Source organism: Notechis scutatus, chromosome 4, assembly GCF_049901735.1.
Source record: "Notechis scutatus isolate UNSWTSFEM ecotype Mainland chromosome 4, rNotScu1.2, whole genome shotgun sequence".
NCBI lineage: Eukaryota > Metazoa > Chordata > Lepidosauria > Squamata > Elapidae > Notechis > Notechis scutatus.
In genome coordinates, this window is record NC_142012.1 from 88,020,250 (window position 1) to 88,040,363 (window position 20,114).

General features: G+C 38.0%; 1 protein-coding gene across 4 annotated transcripts in view; it reads right to left on the reverse strand.

Annotated features, from left to right (window-relative positions):
* Positions 1–4,492: 4,492 nt before the first annotated feature.
* RUFY2 (RUN and FYVE domain containing 2) overlaps positions 4,493–20,114 on the reverse strand; it is a 32,016-nt gene continuing 16,394 nt past the window's right edge. For 2 of the 4 annotated variants that reach the window (XM_026672800.2, XM_026672798.2), the window contains exons 11-18: positions 19,771–19,938; positions 17,555–17,652; positions 12,318–12,437; positions 10,842–10,971; positions 9,137–9,231; positions 7,022–7,070; positions 6,367–6,444; positions 4,493–5,945 (exon numbers count right to left, since the gene is read on the reverse strand). In XM_026672800.2, the coding sequence (XP_026528585.2) occupies positions 5,802–5,945; positions 6,367–6,444; positions 7,022–7,070; positions 9,137–9,231; positions 10,842–10,971; positions 12,318–12,437; positions 17,555–17,652; positions 19,771–19,938 (882 nt within the window). In that variant the 3' untranslated portion in view covers positions 4,493–5,801. Of the gene's footprint in view, positions 5,946–6,310; positions 6,445–7,021; positions 7,071–9,089; positions 9,232–10,841; positions 10,972–12,317; positions 12,438–12,643; positions 15,344–17,554; positions 17,653–19,770; positions 19,939–20,114 lie in introns of those variants that run through there. The other 2 variants (XR_015749339.1, XM_087964048.1) reach the window with 2 other exon arrangements.

Sequence of the window (20,114 nt, forward strand, 5' to 3'; positions counted from 1 at the left end):
AAGCAGTTGTACTGGAAGATTATATTATTGATTCTGCATCTATGAAATGAAATAACCATTACGTTCATGTTACATTTGTTGAGGCTTGGAATGAAAGTAAGTGTTAATAAATTGTTTGTTAATGAAAACTAATTCAATGAAAACTAATGGAAGAATGTCTGAAAATAGTGTGGGACATGAAGGCCATGTGTTAAAATTCTGGAATGACCTAATGCACAACTGCTACATATGCTGTCAGAGCTATGTGTATGTCAGAATTTTCATAATATTTAAAATATATTGACAGAAAACATGGTCTGAATCTTCACTTTGTTTTCTTGGCAATTAAAGTTTGAGATAAGCTATTAATAGATACTATATGAGAAAGATATGGGAGAAAAGCAGAAAGCTATGGACTATGATAACATTGATAGAGAAGTAACTATTACAGTTCTTAAAAATAAAATAATTGACTTAAGGATGCCATTTCTATTGCTGTGAAGATACCCATGTAAGGATTGTGTGGCCAATCTGGCAACCAATAACATTTCCAGCTAAAAGTTTGACGGATTACATAAGTAGTCCTCTTGCTTTGCATTTTTAACATGTAAGATTGTTTGGATGAAATACTGTTTAGTCACTTAAGCATTTTCTATGTTTTGAAGAAAAGGTACTAATATTCAAGGATAATTTTTGTTTTGATTGCTTGTCCTCCAGATTCTCCAGAATAATTTGTCAAATGTGATAAATTGAAAGTTTGTTGCCTGTTTTTGCTAGTAATGTATGTAATAAATGTCTTGTGGGAGATAGCAAAATAGATTTCATTCTAGGACGTGTTGTGTCAATTTATCTAATTGAAGGGCAAACAATGCAAATTTTAATCTTTTCTAATTTGTACAAAATTCTGTAAAAAAGAAACACTTTTTAAAGGTTTATACTAAAAATGCAAGTAATTTAGATCCATAAGGAATGCTCTTTTTTGATTGAGCATATTTGTATCAAGGCTTGAGGCTCAATTGAGAGGTAAGTATGAGGATTTTGTGGGTCATAGAAAAATAGAAAAGATACAAATTTATATTCAATACTATGATTCCAAGCTAAAAATGTTAATTTGTAGATAAGTTTTATTCTCAGTAAAGTTTATACAGACAGCAGCCACGTGTGTCAGAATAGCCATATTTGATTCTGAAGATAAACTTTCCTGTTTGCAAATCTTAGGATCCTAAACAGTTTTACAAAATAAATGAAATAGGCAAAACAAAGGTGAGATCCATGATTTTAGTGTGCTTTACTCAATGCACTGTGTTTTCTAAGAAATGTACTAGGTGTTTAGCAAAATTAATTTTAATATTTTAAAATTAATGTCTTCAGGGAGGCTATATATTGAAGTAGTGTAGTCCTTATATAGTAAACCATCCTTAGAGTATTAACATCACTAGTTTTATCCTAAAAACTAAATTATGCCTTTTTTCCTTGGATCCAAAGGAGGGTTAAAATAGTTTTGCTTGAATACAGTGAGCAAATAGGAGCCTTAATAAGGAGCCTCCCTTAGTAATAGTAGTGTTGAACACTCAAGTGTTAGAAAAAATCCTAATATTCAAGTGGCATCTGCCTCTGAATTACTAAGCTTGGCATACTCCATGAGGCACTTGAAAAACTCCCTTGACATCTCCTAAGGCTTCTTCCCAGTCCCTAATCCGCATTGTCCTGCCGTTCCAGTTGTTTTCTGAAAACGTTTTTTCAACTGTGCCCCAAAGTAGACACTGTTCAAGGCATATGTTACTACAAGGAATGTACAGAGGGTAGTGTGTATTTAACAGCATCATGCAATTAGTTTCATAATGATGTGGCCATCAAAGCAAGATTCATAATGATGTGGCTATCATTATGTAAGCCTCTGATATATTGATTTTTTGGCTCAAACGAGGCAAATGGGATGGATCATCTTAGCATCAGTTTCACTCTTCATTCTAAACAAGAGTGCATTCTAAGATTATGCAATTGAATCAGGTTTTCACACATTCAGAGTGTCAGTGTCTGTATGGCAGACTTATTTTCTACATCAAGATTTCTTACCATGTTGTGGCATTAGCATGATTTATAACAAAACTTAGTAAGTCTCTTAATAAGATTACTTTTTGTAAACATTAGTGCTATATATTTTCTGGTCACGTGGGACCAGTATAGCTGTTATAAATATTTCCTAAATTTACTGGGAAAAATGGCTTTTTATTTAATGGCAATATGTGTGCATCAGCTGCTATTACACAAGCAGTAACATGCGTACCAAGTGCATAACAACAAAGTGAATGATTTGACCATCACCAGGGCAAGCTGAAAAATGTTGAATATTTTTTCCAATGTTTACAAACACTTGTATTTTAAATTAACCAAATTTTATTTATGGTCATTGACCAAAATTTCATGTAAAATATCAAACATCAAATGCATAATAAAGTAAAATGCTTAAAAGACAAAAACTTTCTGACATGGAACAATATCAGAATTATTAGATAAAATTATATAGTTACCCAGTGTTTCTTTCAACAATTGTAACCGAACACTACTTTCTTTTGAGATTTATAAGAATTTAGTAGCTGATAGTATAATATGCTCCATGACACAATTTGAGTAAATTACAAGAAAAAGTGATATTAATTCAGAGCATCATGTCCATACTAGTATGTGTGCTGGTGAGTGAATGACACCCTCCAAGCAATTCTTCAAGAGAAGAAAAGGTTGCTAGGCCTCCTTTCCAGAAATCTTGATGACTTGGCATTAAGCCTAGAAAGCCTAAAACAACTACCTGTGAAGGACAGTTGAGAATGTGGTGTAAATAATACTCTTTTCCAAACACCAGCAAGAAATTCTGATCCCCACTGTAAGTCTAGACCCGGAATGCATTGCTTGATGTCTTTAGGGACTCAAGGATTTCCTGATACTGGATTGAGAACATGTAGTAGTCAACTCTGAAACACTGCTTTTAAAAAAAATATTAAAAAAACCCTTTCAAAATATGCAGTCAGTTTAAAATATTCGCATTTTCCACCACAGAAATTAACATCTTGGTCTTAGACAAAGTTTGTACATATGAAATAGGTAATAAAATGAAATTTGATGATTCTAAGTTCATATTTCTTCAGAGGTAGATGGACCAAATTTATCACCTGAAATTGAAGAGGAGTTGATTGTACAGCCAATAAAATTACTCATTTGGAATTAGTTCCCCAAATATTTCAGAGCCTGTCTGCAATTATTGAGAGTGTGTGTGTGTGTGTGTGTGTTTGTGTGTGTTAGGATTGTACCTACCTTACAGACTCATGAGAGAACATACTTTAATTGTGACAGGTGTCATATCCAAAGCACAATTTGGGAATTTAATCTGAACCACTTCACAGCCCTGCTGATTAAGCAATAAAATTCAACCATCTCACAGCTGACACAGAAGGGGACGGAAATGATAAAAGATCATGTGCTATTTAATAACTCATGAGCTTGTAATTATTAGAACTTTAGAAAATTGGTTGTATAGCTGTTAAGGCTTACTTTGACATTTTGACACAAGAATTTCAGAATTGTCAAGCTGGAAATTACCTTTCTCTGCTAAAAGAGTCCTGCTCACTGAATAATCCAGTAAAGTAGAGCTTCTCCGCCTCAGCAGCTAGGAAGTGTGGCCCAACTCCCAGAATTCTCCAGCCAGTGCTAAGAATCCAGCCTCTCATAACTGAGAGCTCAACAATTCATGTGGTTGCCTGGTTCTACCACCAACAGCTTTTTACAGACGGAGTTCCCCAGTAATTTCTTGTACTATATTAAAACTATAAAAGGTTATGTTTTGGATTAGGGGTGTCAAACTTGTGGCATGCGGGCTGGATGCGTCACGCATTGGCCACGCCCACCGTTTTAGCGAAGGGGGAGTTAAGATATGTCACGTGATGATGTGATGCCACAAGTTTGATGCTCCAGTTTTAGATAATATCCCTTAAATGCTGAAAATTAAAGTTACAGAACAGCACATCACTACCAAATTTTATTGACCTCAGTAGTTATGTTTGCCTTTCATGGATCCTGTACTGTTCTTATATTGCAACTCCATATTTTTTAAATACATTTGGAAGGCACCCAGTTGTGGAAGAAGAATCAAAAAGAGGAAGATTCAAAAATGGGTGGTTGGTTTAGATCAGGGGTGTCCAACCTTGGCAACTTTAAGACTTGTGGACTTCAACTCCCAGAATTCCTCAGCCAGCTTTGCTGGCTGAGGAATTCTGGGAGTTGAAGTCCACAAGTCTTAAAGTTGCCAAGGTTGGACACCCCTGGTTTAGATCAAGGGGTGTCAAACTCACGGTGTCACATGACATATCGGGACTCTTCCCTTCATTAAACCGGGCTGCGAGTTTGACAGCCCTGATTTAGATCAATCCAAAGGAAAAATGCATAAATTTTGAACAGGTAATAGTTTCACATTAAAAACTGTTCTCAACATCTCTTAGAAATGACCCACCAGTACAAGAAGTCTACCATTTCTTTTTATTACACCCTCTATTTTTCAAGTAAAATTGTTAATTAGATACAGTGGTTTTTCAAAAAGTAAAATAAGGAATCTTTTTCACTTTCCTACAAGACAAACAAAAGCAACACTATCCTGGACTATTTGTTAACAATTCATTTGGCAATCTGCTATTTTGTAATTTATATTCTTTATAGATCATTTTGAATAACTTAATTTTACATTATAAATAAGTGCAAATAGTTTGTGCGTAAGTATAAAAGCTCTATACAAAAATTCCAGCTAGGCTTGTCTCTAAAATGAGTTATTGGAGACAATTTTTAAGATACATTCTTTTTGCAAGTCTACCCCAACCAATCTTATACAATATATGGAGAAATCTAGTTACTACTCTGCCCATCTTCTCATGTGGCATCACTTGTCTAACAACCACTGAATAGGAAAGAGACATCCCTCAAGTGTGCCTGCTACCCTTCCTTGATATATAAAGGATTATTTTGCAACTGTTGTACATGCTGCGTGTTATCCAGTTGGGGAAGTTAACCAAGTATTTTGATTCCAGAGGTTTAACACTATAACACTAACCTATCTCATCTGAACATCCGAATGGAAATCTTTCAGCCCTGAGCTGTCTGTTCTAGATGGATCCTGAACATGAATCTCCCCATGAGAAGCAAACCCTTCCATCTTGCTAAACTAGATCCTCCAAGTCCTACCTACTACATTCAATATAAACCTGCATGAACTATTGCCCAGAAGCTGGAATCAGAGGCCAACTTATATTTGAAAAGATTGTGTAGAAACACCAGAGAAAATAACTGAGTTCTGCCCCCTGTACAAATATATATTTGTTTTATTATTTGCCTAATTCAACTTTGCTCACACATAAGCAACAATGCGTTTTCAGTGGAAGTGTCAGGGAGGACATCAAACTACACAAATAGTGCAGTCGATGTAAACATTATCCAGCTCCAATTTCAGCTTCTCAGCTTCCCTGTTCTCAGCGTAAAGCTTTCATTACAAGGTCAATTCTGCACCCCACACTAGAATAGCCCTCTGACAACATAAAACAGCAGAAACGACTGCAAAGCAGATGCATTTCAATCATTGCCTCAGCACAACTGTACAAAACAAGATTTTGATTGCAAGAACAATGGCACAAAGACATAGTGACAAGTGTTTCCATTATTTTGACATTAAGGGCATTAAGCTGGAATTGCAGTAACGTATATATATATACGTATATATATATAAAAGCAGCCAACACGACAGCACTCATAATCGGTGAGAATGTCTTATAACTTCTGTAGAAGACTTAGGGCATATTGGAAGAACACCTTTGTATGAGTAGTGCATGACAGGAGTCACAGACGCGAACCGGCTTTGGTGAAGATGGCAAAGGCAACTCGTTGTCAGAGCAGGCATTGCAGAAAATTTCACCACAATTTCTACAATGGTGCTAAAAAAAAAAGATTTTTATGCCAATATAATTTGTGTACTAAGAAATAAGTAACCAATGATAACTTAGGTCTACCAACCTCGATACCTATTTTTGTGGATAAAAATAAATGTTCTGTAACAAACCTTGAAGATATATTATTTGGAAAATCATTACAGGAATTCTCCCAATTTATTGATTGCTACGTGGAGAACTGGTAAAATAGTTACCCTAAAATTTCTATAGCATATTTTCAGAGAAAACTGAGCAAGCCAAATGACTGATAAAAATGTCCATCTGGTGAGTGAAAATATGTCTTTCATAGCAATTGATACAATTTACTGCACATAATGAGCAGTACATCTTCTGGCACTTGATACATTTCCATCATTTTATCATTTTTAATTAATAAAAGACAAGACAACATTTAATATAAACTCACCTTCCTCTTGGAAAGAGAAAATTCTTTTTCACATAATTTGCAGTGAGTAGCTTCTTTGTCCTTCAACCAGACCAGGCCCTAGTGAGGAGAAGAGATGCTATCTGAACTGAACCACTGCAGGTACAAAACTATTATTACACGCCATTCACAATTCATGGAGTAAAACTTTCCTAAATAGATCAGAAATATTTCAGTAGTAATTGCACTGTTTAAAACAAGAGTTCAGAGAAAGGGAATGGACTTAACTGCAAAAACTATGTGTGAATTTGTTGATGCTCATCTAGAATATACTGAAATAGCATTTTTAAAAATTAAAAAACGAAGCTAGGAACAGAATAAAGATACCAAAACATTTAAAATTTGGAATGGGTATTCCCATCTTAACTGAAAGTTAAGATACTCTTCTAGAAAAATTGAAACACCCACGTAAACCTCCCAACACTTCTGGAGTAGCACAGGAACATTTCTGGTAACAGACCAACATTTCAAATTGAAAACATTTTGTACACGCTGGAATAGTACCCAAATGCGTAGTAACAATAGACAATTTATGCTCCCATTTACAAAGGAAGCTGTAAGCTTAAGGCAGAAAAATTCTTGAAATTAATGAGAGAACCAACTCAGGATATCGGTTACCACCCAAAATATTACTAACCTGAAGTGTTTTGTTTGCTTCTTTTATGTCTTCTATTTTAAGCTTTGATCTAAAGAGAAGACACGATTTAGAAATTACGGGCAATATAATAAGAATATAATTACAAATATAATACATAAAAATGTAAATAAAATAAAAATATAAAACAAATAAGAGGCACATACATCAGTACTTTTGGAGATTCTAGTCTGAAATCAAAAGGCACAGAAGCTCATCCCTTTTCCTACTCAGTGTGTACCTGTGGATAATACATTCTCCATTGTGGAGATAGCACCCAATCCTGAATGCTATCTCCACACAAAGAGAAAGGTCGTATCAGGTTAGGACCAACGACCCTTCACTAAAACCTTTGCCATTTCTGGAATTAACTAACTTGTGTGTTATCATGGAGGTTTCATCCCCTAGGAGTTCCAACCTGATCACAATTTACAGGTATTGATAAGACACTTTAGAATAGTTTCTCCCAAGTAGCCCAGAAAGATACTTTTTCATTAACCAAAATCATCTCTCTTTAAGAAGGTCTTCCTTATTTCTGGATGGGTTTCTTCACTGTGAGACTCCTATTTATTTGCATGGTTCTATTTATATTGAACTACCTCACATCCAGACTTCAAATATTGAAAATAAAAGGGTAACTATATACCCCAACATTTAAACTCTTGGAGATTTACAATACTCGTGGCAATGGACATGCTACTGAGACATTAGTATCACACTAATGTTTGAAGAGACAGATCCTGAGCCTGTGGATGGTATCAAAGAGAAAAGCTATGATGTGGACACTTCCTACAAACAAACTGGAAACATCATTCTTAGCAGCTTAGGAATATAATGCAAGAAACAGAAAGCACTGAGCAACAACTGATGTTTTAGACATGAAGTTGGATGCTGCCTGTTGACAATCCAAATGACAAATGACTATAATTAAACAATATATCCTAACTAGAAAACTGGCTATATAAAAATGGTAGCTTAAAAATTGACACTTCCTCTGATCAGTAAAAAAAAGCTTAGAATATTTGGGTGGGGCGGGGCAGGGAAGAAACTTATTTTTCTTTTCTTGGGAAATCTTACAAAGAGATTCTGGATTTTGAAAGTGATGTATTTTTCTTGAGACCATAATACCTAATATAATTACCACACATAATTGATTGCTTTTATCGGATGTCAATTACAAGGTACTCTGAAACCTAGAATTCCTTTAAGTGACCTATTTCACTGGTAGCTTGATTTGAAGGCAAATGAAGAACCTGGCTTTGCTTTCAGAATTTGTATATTCATGATTCCTATAATACTTTATGAATTTATTGCTTTACCCATTTTGTTATTTAAATAAGTACTTGTTCATTTTTGTTATAACAAACTGCTGGAGGTTCTGGTCACTTTAATACTTAAATTGTAATTTAGGATTCAGACACACTAAAGAATTCAAAATGAAAGCTCAGTGACATCAAGATGTGAAATAAAAGTATCTTATTGTCTGTTTTAGAGCCCAATCTTAACTGTGGGACCATTCAGAAGTAAATCCCATTCAGACTAGATATCTTGCAAGTAGAAAAAAACTAAGCAAAGTTGGTTTGTTGTTTTCAAAATATTTTTTCCTTAGATCATCTTATTTTTACTGTTTCTTTATAATATGTATCAATAAACTAATTTATTTCAGTTCTGAAATTCTGAGGCTGAATTCTTTGCTACTTAAAATCACACTAATATTCTTCTTAAGGTTTGATGGGCTGTATAAACTGTACATTAAAGGCTTATCTTGAATTAAATTCATAGAAGGTCCAATAATACCTGGAAAACAATACTTCCTTCTCCCACACAAGTAAGTGTATATGTGACATCTACTGCCTGCCCATGGAAGCTTCTGAAGATCTGGCTACCTAGCAAGCTGACTTGGCTGTTAACATATACAACGGTCTGAATACATATTGTGTGCCAATGGAGCAGGAGTGGGCAACTATGGCTCGGGAATCTGGGATTCCACAGGTCATGAAGTTGCCCACCTCTGCAATAGAACATGAAATGCTTGAATTATAAATGATTAGTCCATTCCACATTGGGATACCTGGATAATTATGCCTCTTCCCTTAAAAAAAAAAAAAGGAAAATTACTCGCTAAGTTTGCCGGCTAGTTCTTGGAGAGCTTCTTCTTGATCGTGACAAAGATTTTTCAACTGCTTGTTTTTTCCCTGTAAGTTTAGGAATTCCTTAAATAGAAACAAACATAATTAATTGATATATAAAGACAATAATATTTGACATTGAGAAATGTACATCAGGCATTTGTTTGGTTCAAATAGGCATTCAATGAAAGCTGGATTATCAAGTATTGATACCCACAAACTATTATTCAGAGGCAGTGAAGGAATAAGGATTCATTTTATGTCAAACAGGATAAATCATGTTTTTCAATCTTGGTAAGTTTAAGATGTGTGGATTTCAACTCCCAGAACTCCCCAGGCACTATGCTGACTGCAAAATTCTGGGAATTGAAGTTCACATGTCAAATTTGCCAAGGTTGAAAAGCATTGGGCTAGATGAAAAGTGTCTCAACTAAGGCACAATTGTTTCTAGTGAGGGATGTGAAATAATATATCTTCAGCCAGCACCCTGAGACTTTAAATCCAGAAAAAAAGCATGTGATTTCATTGCAAGACAGAATGATTCTGGCTTATCAAATGTTGAGATAGATGGGTGGATGGACGGGCGTACGGACAGAGATAGATGGATGGATAGATAGATGATAGATAGATAGATAGATAGATGATAGATAGATAGATAGACTGACTTCCATATAACTCAACAAAAATGTTTACGTTGCATTGTGGACAGCTAAACATAAAATACATCTTTGAATAAGACCAATCTTCCACCATGCTTTTCAGAGACACATGTTCCTTGTATGTAGAAGCCTCTTCAGAGAGCCATTGTACTCTTAGTCATAACAGGTAAAAAGCAAGGTGGGTGAAGCAAAAAAAAACAAAAACAAATGGAAGGAAGGGAAAAAAAGGATAAAACGATGACAACTTTGCTCAAGCTAAGGAACAGAACATAAGAATTTTTAGAGGTAGATAAAGTAAGAATAAATAAAATAATAAAATAAAATAAATAAAATAAGAAGTTCCAGGAATGCATCCCTGTTCAAACAGTTAGCAAACTCCCAACAGAGAGCATCTCTGTTTGAGCAAACCCAGCTTCTGTGAATCACAGCCCAAAAGTAATGGACAGATAACAAGACTATATGCAAAACAAAAGTCAAGATGGCTCTCCTCACATGACTAGGCTTCAATCGTGCAGTTGCAGCCATCTTTGTTTTTAATGGCCCCCTGCACGATGCCAATATATGGAAATTAAGAACCCCACATTAATTCTGTAAAATATCTAAAACTAGAAGGAAATGCTAGTACGCACTGATTGTTAATGTTGAAAGTTGATAGGCTTAGAAAAGTATACTATTTCTGAATAGTCACATTTGATGAAAGCGATTTCATTTGCCTCTCTGGGTGAAACAAAGACCCCGACTCCTAAACAAAATTTATCAGCTCACCTTATAAATGGCCATATCCAGACCCAGTTTTCCACATTTCCCCGTTTACCATGCCTGCAGCCTCTATCAAGAAGCTTTCGGGCAAAAAAAACCCCTCTTCTTCCAGCTGCCACTCTGGAGGTCTCCCACAGCCCACCTGATTGTATGGCAGCCTTTTGGCCCTTCACCCAGACCCCCTCACACCCACCTCATAAAGTGTGCAAAGGCCCTTTGCTGGTCTGCCCTGTCCCTCTATTGTTTTTAATCAGGATTCAAGTTTTGAGAAATTACTTTTTTAAGTGTAATGATTTGCTGAGTCTCTGTTTGTAGAAAACAAGTAGTTTCTTTTTCCTTTTTAAGGTCCTCTTCCATGGTTTGTCTCCATTCTCTTTCTATTTTCAAATCTGTCTCCAACTGACACCTAAAAACATAGAATATTTAAAAATTCATTCAAGCTGGAAGAATGTTTTCAGAGCATTAGCTTCATTTTAATTTATGTCATATTTTAATCAGTGCCATAAACCAGGGGTCTCCAACCTTGGCAACTTTAAGACTTGTGGACTTCAACTCCCAGAATTCCTCGGCCAGCAAAGCAAAGCTGGCTGAGGAATTCTGGGAGTTGAAGTCCACAAGAAGTTGCCAAAGTTGGAGACCCCTGCCATAAACTACATGATAAATACTTCATCCCCTTTAAATCAGCATAAATCTAATTATAGGTACTTGATAAGCTCAATAGACTTCAGTCTGGTTGAGACGTGACAGCCCTCTTCCCATGCTTCTCAGGCTCTCACAGGAAAGAAGCTGTGGGTTTATTCTCAGTAAGGCCCAAAGGTTAGGACAGGAACCGCTGAATGGGAGTCTTATAGAGGAAGACCCAGACTTGAAATAAGGACTTTCTTGGCCGCGACAGTTATAATACAGTGGAGCATCCTGATTCCTGGAATCATGGTGTCCCCAAAGGTTTTCAAACCAAGGCTGGGCAACAATGGTCCAAAATTCTTGCTCTGAGTAGAGGTTGAACTAGAAGACCCCCCAAAGTCCCTTTTGGCTTCCCCATTGAATCATTCTATGACTGTTCCAAGATACGTTATCGATGTACTACAAGACAGCCAGTCTGGTGTAGTGATGAAAATGTTGGCCTAGAAACCAGGCATGAAAGCCAACCAAGTGACTTTGGGCCACTCTCTCTCCCTCTAACTCACTTCACAGGTTATTTATGAGGGAAAATAGAGCAGAATGGATTATTATGTAGGTCCACTGCCCTATGTTATTTATTTATAAAGTAGTAAAGGAGGGACAAAAATGAATAAGTAATTCACTGAGGAGTAGAAATCATGGTGTTCTTGGGGAATTCATTTGAGAAAGGAAAGTGATAAAAGACAATCCTTGAAATGCATGTATGGATGTATTTATTTATTAGAGTGGTACCTCACCTTTATTTTGTTTAATTCAAAACAGAGGGTGTAATTTTTCCAACAACAGCCCAGAGATGGGTTGGGCTGGGGGAGAGAGGTCGACCTAGAAACATTCTAAGGGATGACTAGAAATTACTGTCTCCTGTTCCTAATCCTGCACCTTACTAATTTCCATGAAATACCTTAAAAGTATACACAAATTTCTGCAAAGAAAAGTACTGTACGCTCAGGACAGGGTATTGTTCTAAATGGTTGATATAGCAAAAGTATATGCTGACATTATATAAATATTAAAATGTTTATAAAAAATATTAAAAGTACTCCAGTTTCCCCAAAAATCAATGTTACTTACACTTGGTTTTCCTTTTGGGCAATTTCTTTCTGAAGACTTTCAGATTTATTCATATAATCTTGTTTAACTTTCTTGTCCTCACTGTCTGCTTCCATGTGAGCCTTCTCTGCTTGCTGCAATCTGGTGTAATTCAAATCAACTTTGGGTAAAACTGAAGCTAGAATTTGAATGTAAAGGATGAAGACAAATAAAAGGAAAAAAATGGGGAAATAGAACATTTCTAAATGAAAACAAAGTTTGGGGATAAACTCACTAACTCAAATGAGAGACCCAGACAATGCCTACAAATTCAAATTATGCATCTCACTATCACCACAAAACATCCATAAATTTCTCCATTTTTTTTATTTGGGATCCATGATAAACAGGCACCATCATGGCAAAGTGATACATATGTTAGGTTTTATACATACAGAGTGCTGACTATTTCAACTCTTTTATGGATATGATTTCTTTTTTAAAAAGGAAAAACCAAAGTTCAAGTATCTTGGCCACTTGACTTCACGAAAGAAAGAAAGGGCACAGGGACATCCTCGGGGCAGTGAAAAGAACCATAATATTGGCCTGACCATGTGGTCACAACCATCATCTTGACTTTTTAACTACTGACACAGAACTCTGGATGACTGAACTTAGGACACAAATAATATATTTAAGGCTCAACACAATACGTGCCAAGGAAAGTCGCTGACTGTCTAATACAGTGTGTCTCAACCTTGGCAAGGTGAAGATGAGTGGACTTCATTTCCCAGAATTCCTCGGCCACAATTCCTTGCAGGGGAATTCTAGGAGTTGAAGTCCACACATCTTCGACTTGTCACGGATGACAAACACTGGTCTAATGTGGCTTGTCTGGCATCAGTTCTGAGTCATTAACACTAGTCTAATATAATATCTATGGTATTATATAAATCAGGGGTGTCAAATTCGAGGCCTGGAGGCTGGATCCAGACCACGGGGTGCTTAGATCTGCCCGCGGGACCGTCCTGGAAATGGTGAAGGACCAGCCCGCGGTGCCTCTGCCAGTGTGTGGCTCTCCCAAGCTCCATTTTCGCTACTAGAGAGTTGAAGGACACCGTCGCAGCCTAAAACGGAGTTTGCAAGGACTGCGCGTGGCCCCCCAACCTTTGTTTTCTCTGGCAGAGGGTTGCAGGAGGCCATTGTAGCCGAAAACAGAGCCCAGGAGCCTGTTTTCACTGGCAGAGCGCTCAGGCCACCACAGGTGCCCCCCCCCGACATGAGTGATGTCATGCTGACCACACCTACCCTGATCCTCCGAGGTCAAACTCAACCTTGATGCAGCCCTCAATAAAATTGAGTTTGACACCCCTGATGTAAATAGTTGGATTCCCACCCAATTTTGACAGCAGCTAAGAACAGAGATATATATATACTGCCTGGCAGAGCAATCCACCTAGACTTTTCCTGTCACGTCTCTTCCAATCTCATACACAACTTGCTCCAAAATTTGTTTCTAAGGAAAAGGGAAACAGATAACCTCCCTATCTTCCCATGGATTATCTACATTCCAAGGACAAAGTGTGAAACGACTCTGCAATGAATGAGCTGTTTTAGGCATGGCACTAGCCTCACTTTGGGGTGGATGTGTGTGAATCTTGCTTTTGAAAACACTGCCTATCCCTAGATCAGGGGTCCCCAAACTTGGCAACTTTAAGACTTGTGGACTTCAACTCCCAGAATTCATCAGGCAGCGAAGCTGAGGAATTCTGGGAGTTTAAGTCCACAGCTCTTAAAGTTGCCAAGTTTGGAGGCCTCTGCCCTAGAGAAATGTGTAAAAATCATCCAGTAAACCTTCAGTAAAGAAGGTTGAAAGGGGCTTTATCTTGATTTCTAATGCAAGGATGTCTGTTACAAGGGGTGGGGGTTAGTTAAAATCTCCAATTCCAGCAGCCACTGTGCCATCAATATCCCGACCGCATCCCATGCATTCCTCATAAAAAGGGGGCAGGGCTTCTGTTGCATGGCTGTGGCTGCCATCTTGACTTTTCTGACCACCCAACACTCCCGTTCTAATGCTAATATGTTCCTAAAGCTCCCTCATCTGTAAGGATGATTCCCCCTCAGCTTTAAAGGCAGGGGCATAGGAGAAAGCCCTTTTCCAAAAAATTAATTGTAAAGCCTTTCTACCCAGGCAGATATCCGACCACAAACAAATAATTTCCATTCCATGATTGAATCCTATCAACTATAAACAAAAATTATTTCCATAGTCCCTCTTTCTTCTGTACCACAAAGTAGATTCACACGCATACGTTCCACTAAAAGAGGTTTTATGCTTTACCAATGCCCACCAATGAATTTTCATTTCACTACTTCTTCGGTTCAAAGCATGGTGGATTTCCAATTTCATTCCTCTTTTTAAAGCAAAATATTCTCCCAGCACAATTGTGGAGCACATCTAACACTTCTTAAAAACAACGTTGTGCAAAGATTAATATATTTAAAGATAATCCGGAAGACCATGTTTAACTCTTGTCCTTATCAAAACACCAAGAAAAGATCTATGTAAACAGAGGTTGAATTACAATCTGTGAGATCTTTTCTGAACGTTTCCCTTCTACCAGCTTCACTGTCATAAAAATAGTGCTAGCTGAACTTGAAGTCAGTCTCTGTTTATCATTTGCTAGAAAATAACACTGCGATTTTGAAAAGATCAATTCCAACGGGAAACTGCTAAATTAAGATTTTCTATTGTCATTTCCTTTCGGAAAAACAAAGCAGGAAATCGGTGTCAGAAACATGGTCTGATGAGAATACTACACTGACATCCCAAGTAAACCAAAATACATGGACAAGAGACTCAAATCTAAGCAATCATAATTCAAAGCTCATTTTCCTTGTGTAAGCGCTGCTGTCTGTTTGCTCCATTACAAATTGTTTTGCAAGATCCATGGCTTCAAAATGATATATCTTTAACCAGCTTGTACTGGGGCTGCCCTTCACGACTGGAACATTTCACCAATGTCATGGCAATAGTCCTAGTCTGCGTTAACAATTCCTTGTCACTTCAGATGTGCAATGGATAGAAATCAAAGACAAAGGCAATAAAAACATCCAAAAATGTGGGATAAAGGAGAAAAGAAAAAGAAAGAGGAAAAACGATGTCAATAAAAGAATATTCATGCTTACTAACGTTTTAATACATAATCATGTTTTTGTTCAATAGACTGGATTGAAAAAGAAAACAATGATGAGACTATGGATGTTTACATTTTTAAGCAATTAGAAAATCAACCATTTTTAACATACTTTTGGGATTGTGATTCGACAACTGCAGTAGTGTGCAAATTCAAAGGGCAGGATGTCAGCTTTGAAAAAAAAAAGGAATAAGTATTTTTGTGTACCTGATTCTAGCCCTCTTCACTTTCCTTCTCCCAGAAATATGAATGGCTAGGCAAACTGGAAAGCTCATTCTATGATATGTTTAGCATTACAGTTGAATCAGAACAACAAGTGTCCACAAGGATGTGTTGGTCAAAAATTTGTAATCAAAGCCCTATTCCTTTTTCTGTGCAAGGCAATGAAAAAGATGTAGGGCAATGGTGTCAAACCTTGGCAACTTTGAGACATGGCTTCAACTTCATGGCTGGCTGGGTAATTCTGGGAGTTGGACACCTCCTGGTTTAAGGGTATTGATGAAGGCTGATAATTTTTTTGACACACAAACTTACAGACATTTCCAATCAGGATAGATGATTTATTTCGCTATAAGCCTAGATTTACTTTTGGCTTCTTAAGGGAGAAATAAGATTGGCTTAGATCTGAGGCTCTGAATCAACCATGGCTAGAAACATCATGAGTTCTCTACTAAAAATTTCTGCTATCGAATGAAACCAAGTGAGAAATAAAGGGTAACGTGCCCTCAGAATGCCACCATGGTACCAATTCTCTAATTTTAATATCTAGAGCAGGGGTGTCAAATTCACGGCGTCACAGCAGCATCACTTGATGTATCCGGACTATTTGCCCCATTACAAAATCGGGTGTGGGTGTGGCCAGTGTATCCAGCCTGTGGGCCAGGAGTTTGACAGACCTGATCTAGAGCCTCAACTCTAGGGTTATTTTACGAGCACTTTAACCTCTTACGTACATCCTGCCTTACGTTTGATCTCTTTTCATGGAACTAATATCAACAAAAATATAACCTTCTTCTGAAACTACTCCATTTTATATGCAACCTGCTGCATGGATGAGGAAACCAGTTAACAAAAACATTCTTTGAAAATTTGAATTCTACAGCAATCAGCCAATCACAAAATATATGTGCAATCTGAGCTTCCCAGGGTTTTCTGACGGCCTTATAGCTGCTGGTATCAGGAGGCTGTGCAGGCCACATCTAGCAGAAGAAAAAGGGAGTGGGGGGGAGAACCCCTGGCTTGGACTCAAAACATTCCCTCTGGCTTTTCTATCTTTCAACTCATCCTTCAATGCATCATCAGTCTACAGCTGCGTTTAAAAGGAGATCCAAGCCTCACACTTTGCTGCCCCCAGCACAGCCTATATTTAGGTCAAAGAGAGCTTGGAAGAATTGCTAACAATATGGAAAAGTTAAAAGAGAGGAAAGTTTTGGAATAGCTAACTGCAGTCTGCTAAATGGGCTATAATGTGATTTAGAGTGGAAAGGAAGAGGATTCCCGCAACTTGGGGAGGCATCTTCTGTGTTCACAGAAATATGTGAAAGCAGATCCATCTGAATTATGGCTGTTCTTGTATGAACATGTATTTAAAGTTAAGAGCAAGTTAAATGTGAACAATTATGTCCTATTTCTTTTGCCACAATATGCAGGTAACTGAGTCTAGAACCTGCCAAACTGGCATGTAATGCTAAGCCAAGGTCTGTACCATGTTACAACTTACGTTGTAGCATAGGTTGGATCAAACCCAGTTTCTACTTTCCTCCCGCCACCACCTTCATCATAAGTTAGCCACACAGACTTTTGAAGTGTTTGTTTTGATTTTATTTTTTTTGCAGACGCTCAGCTTGTCAATGCACATGAAATAAAAGATTGTGGTTTTTAACAAACTGATCTCAAGCCATGGATTATGAATCTGGGCATTAAACTGAGCATGAAAAATAGTGGTGATTATATAAAAATATTATTAAAATTTGCCAAAGTTTGTACCTCGGAGGAAGATATAAGCCAGGGGCTTCTTTTGCACTAACATGAGCAAGAGAAAATGAGTAAGAAAAAGCATAAAAGACTGTGATGTTGTACCTTTGTTCCAGATGCTTCATAGTTGCGGTAATCTCACTAGTTTTATCCTCCAAGCGACCAATTATTTCACTCTTTTCTTTCATGGCTTCATCTGAAAACTATTATTAGAGATTATTCTATTACAGTATAGTAATTTTCATGCAATATAGCTCTTTCTTCTGCTGCTTTCTTCTCTCTGAACCAACTCTGAATGCTGAAATCTCTGTAAAAAGTAGCAGTACTAGCGGCCCTGTAGTGTAGGCCATGCAGGAAAAAACAATTTCCAGCATTCATCAGTCCTGCAAAACTACTGCATGTTTTTCAGTTCCAAAAACACTTCCATGTACTCAATGGACTTGGAAGGACAAAGAAGAGGGGGAAATGCAGCTGATGTCAGAATCATTTCTGCATCTGATTAGATGGCATGAATAAAATTTTTACCTTCAAGACGGGCACTGTTTTATCCATGTGCATGAATAGGGAGGCCAGTGACCAGTGCTTTTTATTTTCCTTTAACCTTTCTGGAAGGGAGAATACAGGGAGTTCTTGCATAACTAGCATATTTGGAACTCCCTGTGGAGATTCTCAGTCATTCCAGGTCATGGTTGTCCCAAAGGTGCTTTTTCAAGAGGCAACTGGACTTTCTTTTGAAGACGTTTTGCTTCTCATCCAGGAAGCTTCTTCAACTCTGGAAGCTTCTTCAGTTCTTCAGAGCTGAAGAAGCTTCTTGGATGATAAGTGAAATGTCTTCAAAGAAAAATTAGAAAGTCCAGTTGCCTCTTAAAAAAGCACCTTTGGGATATTTGGAATTGGCAACTCTGTTCTAAGCCATGCAGTTATTAACTAAGCCATCATGTGCCATGAAGGACATGAATCTCACCTTCGGCAGGCAGACGCGGCAGGTAGTCGTGATCTTTAGCTGGGCTTTTTTTTTTTTTTTTTTCAGCCCAAGGGTGGAGGAGGAGGGGGAAGGTACGTAGGAAATCACCTTGTCTCTGCAGCATTGGTCATGTGACTGAGTGGGTGTGGCCAATTAGATGTCACTCACACCACCTTGCTGAGTTGGCCATGCCCACCCAGTCACATGACCACCAAGCCATGCCCACCAGACAAGCCACACCCACAGAACCGGTAGTAAAAAATGTTGAATCCCACCACTGGAATAAAGGTTCTCTTAAGTTTGTGGAGACTGACTGTGTTTCTTTGAATCCAGTCCACGATTCAAAGTGAGGCTAATGAAGAAACAGGGTCTGTAATTGTGGCTAGATTTTGGTTAGTTTGCTTTGGTCTGACAGAATGCCTGAACCTGAAGTAACAAAGAGAGGGAAATGAAACTTGGCTCGCTTCTGCAACCTCATTTTTGATGCTCCTGGATTTGTTTTTCTTTTTCCTGCTCCAACTTCACAGGAAAATATTTTAACAAAGCTAAGGTGTTTCAGAAAGGATTTGCATCCCTAGCCCTGCATGCAGAAGCCGATCAGCCGTGAAGCCCTTGTGTTTTGTTCAATTAGCAAAGGATTCTCTTATCAGCTGGCCAGTCACTAACAGCTAAGATACCGGCTGCACAGACATATCTGCAAAAAGGGCTTCCAAACAGTGGTGGCATTGTGCCCAGTTCTGGAGAGCCGGTAGGAGCGGAGACCGAACCAGGTCTCTCCGTTGCTTTAATGGTTCTGCTGTTGGGCCCACCTGCCCTCCCTGGTTCCCATACTCACTTTTATCTGCTGAATTTGAAGCGCAGCTGCTTTGCGCGGCACAAAATAGTGCCGCGCGGCAGCTGCTGAAGCGGCCGGGATCGTGCAGACTTGTAGGAGGCGAGTTAGAACGCCTCCTGTCTGCGCAAATGCTTCTTTGCCTGTGCAAAGTGCGCATTTGGCACACGCATGCATGCAAAGTGTGAGCACGTGCGCAAAGCGCGCCCACCAAGCCAAACCCACTGAACCAGTGGAAACAATATTTGAATCCCGCCACTGCTACCAAACTATTAATATACAGTAGGATCGTTCACATGTTTATTGATGGCTGATGCTAAGCAGGCATGGCTTAGCATATCATATAAACCAAGTCCATTCCATGACTCTTCTTAAATGGCACTGTCAGCCCAGATAGAGAAGATGCTTTGGATAACTGCCAACAGTTGACCCTGAAATTCTAGGGGGGAGAATTACACCCCCAAACACCACCAGACTCTACTGCATTACACTTATTTTGGTTTCAAAACATAAATAATGAACTACCTGCAGTTTTTGGTACATTTCTGTGTTTATCACTTTGACTTCCTCCAGCTGTTGCCGCAGATTTATAAGAGTGTCTTGCTTTTCATGTATATCTTTCTCCAATAGCTTCATTGCGAGTTCTATCTCATGCTTCATACCAACCTGGACCATCAATTCATTCTCTATATCCTACAAAAGATAAAAACAAACACGCCCACATCTTCCCAAAATCCTGTGTTTCGTTTCAGATTGAACATTTCTAGCAAAAAGAGCATGATTGATGATTGACAACTGTGTGCAGCTACCTAAGTACAGGCAGTCCTTGCAAGACAACTGTAATTGAGCCTACCCATTGCAGGCATAAC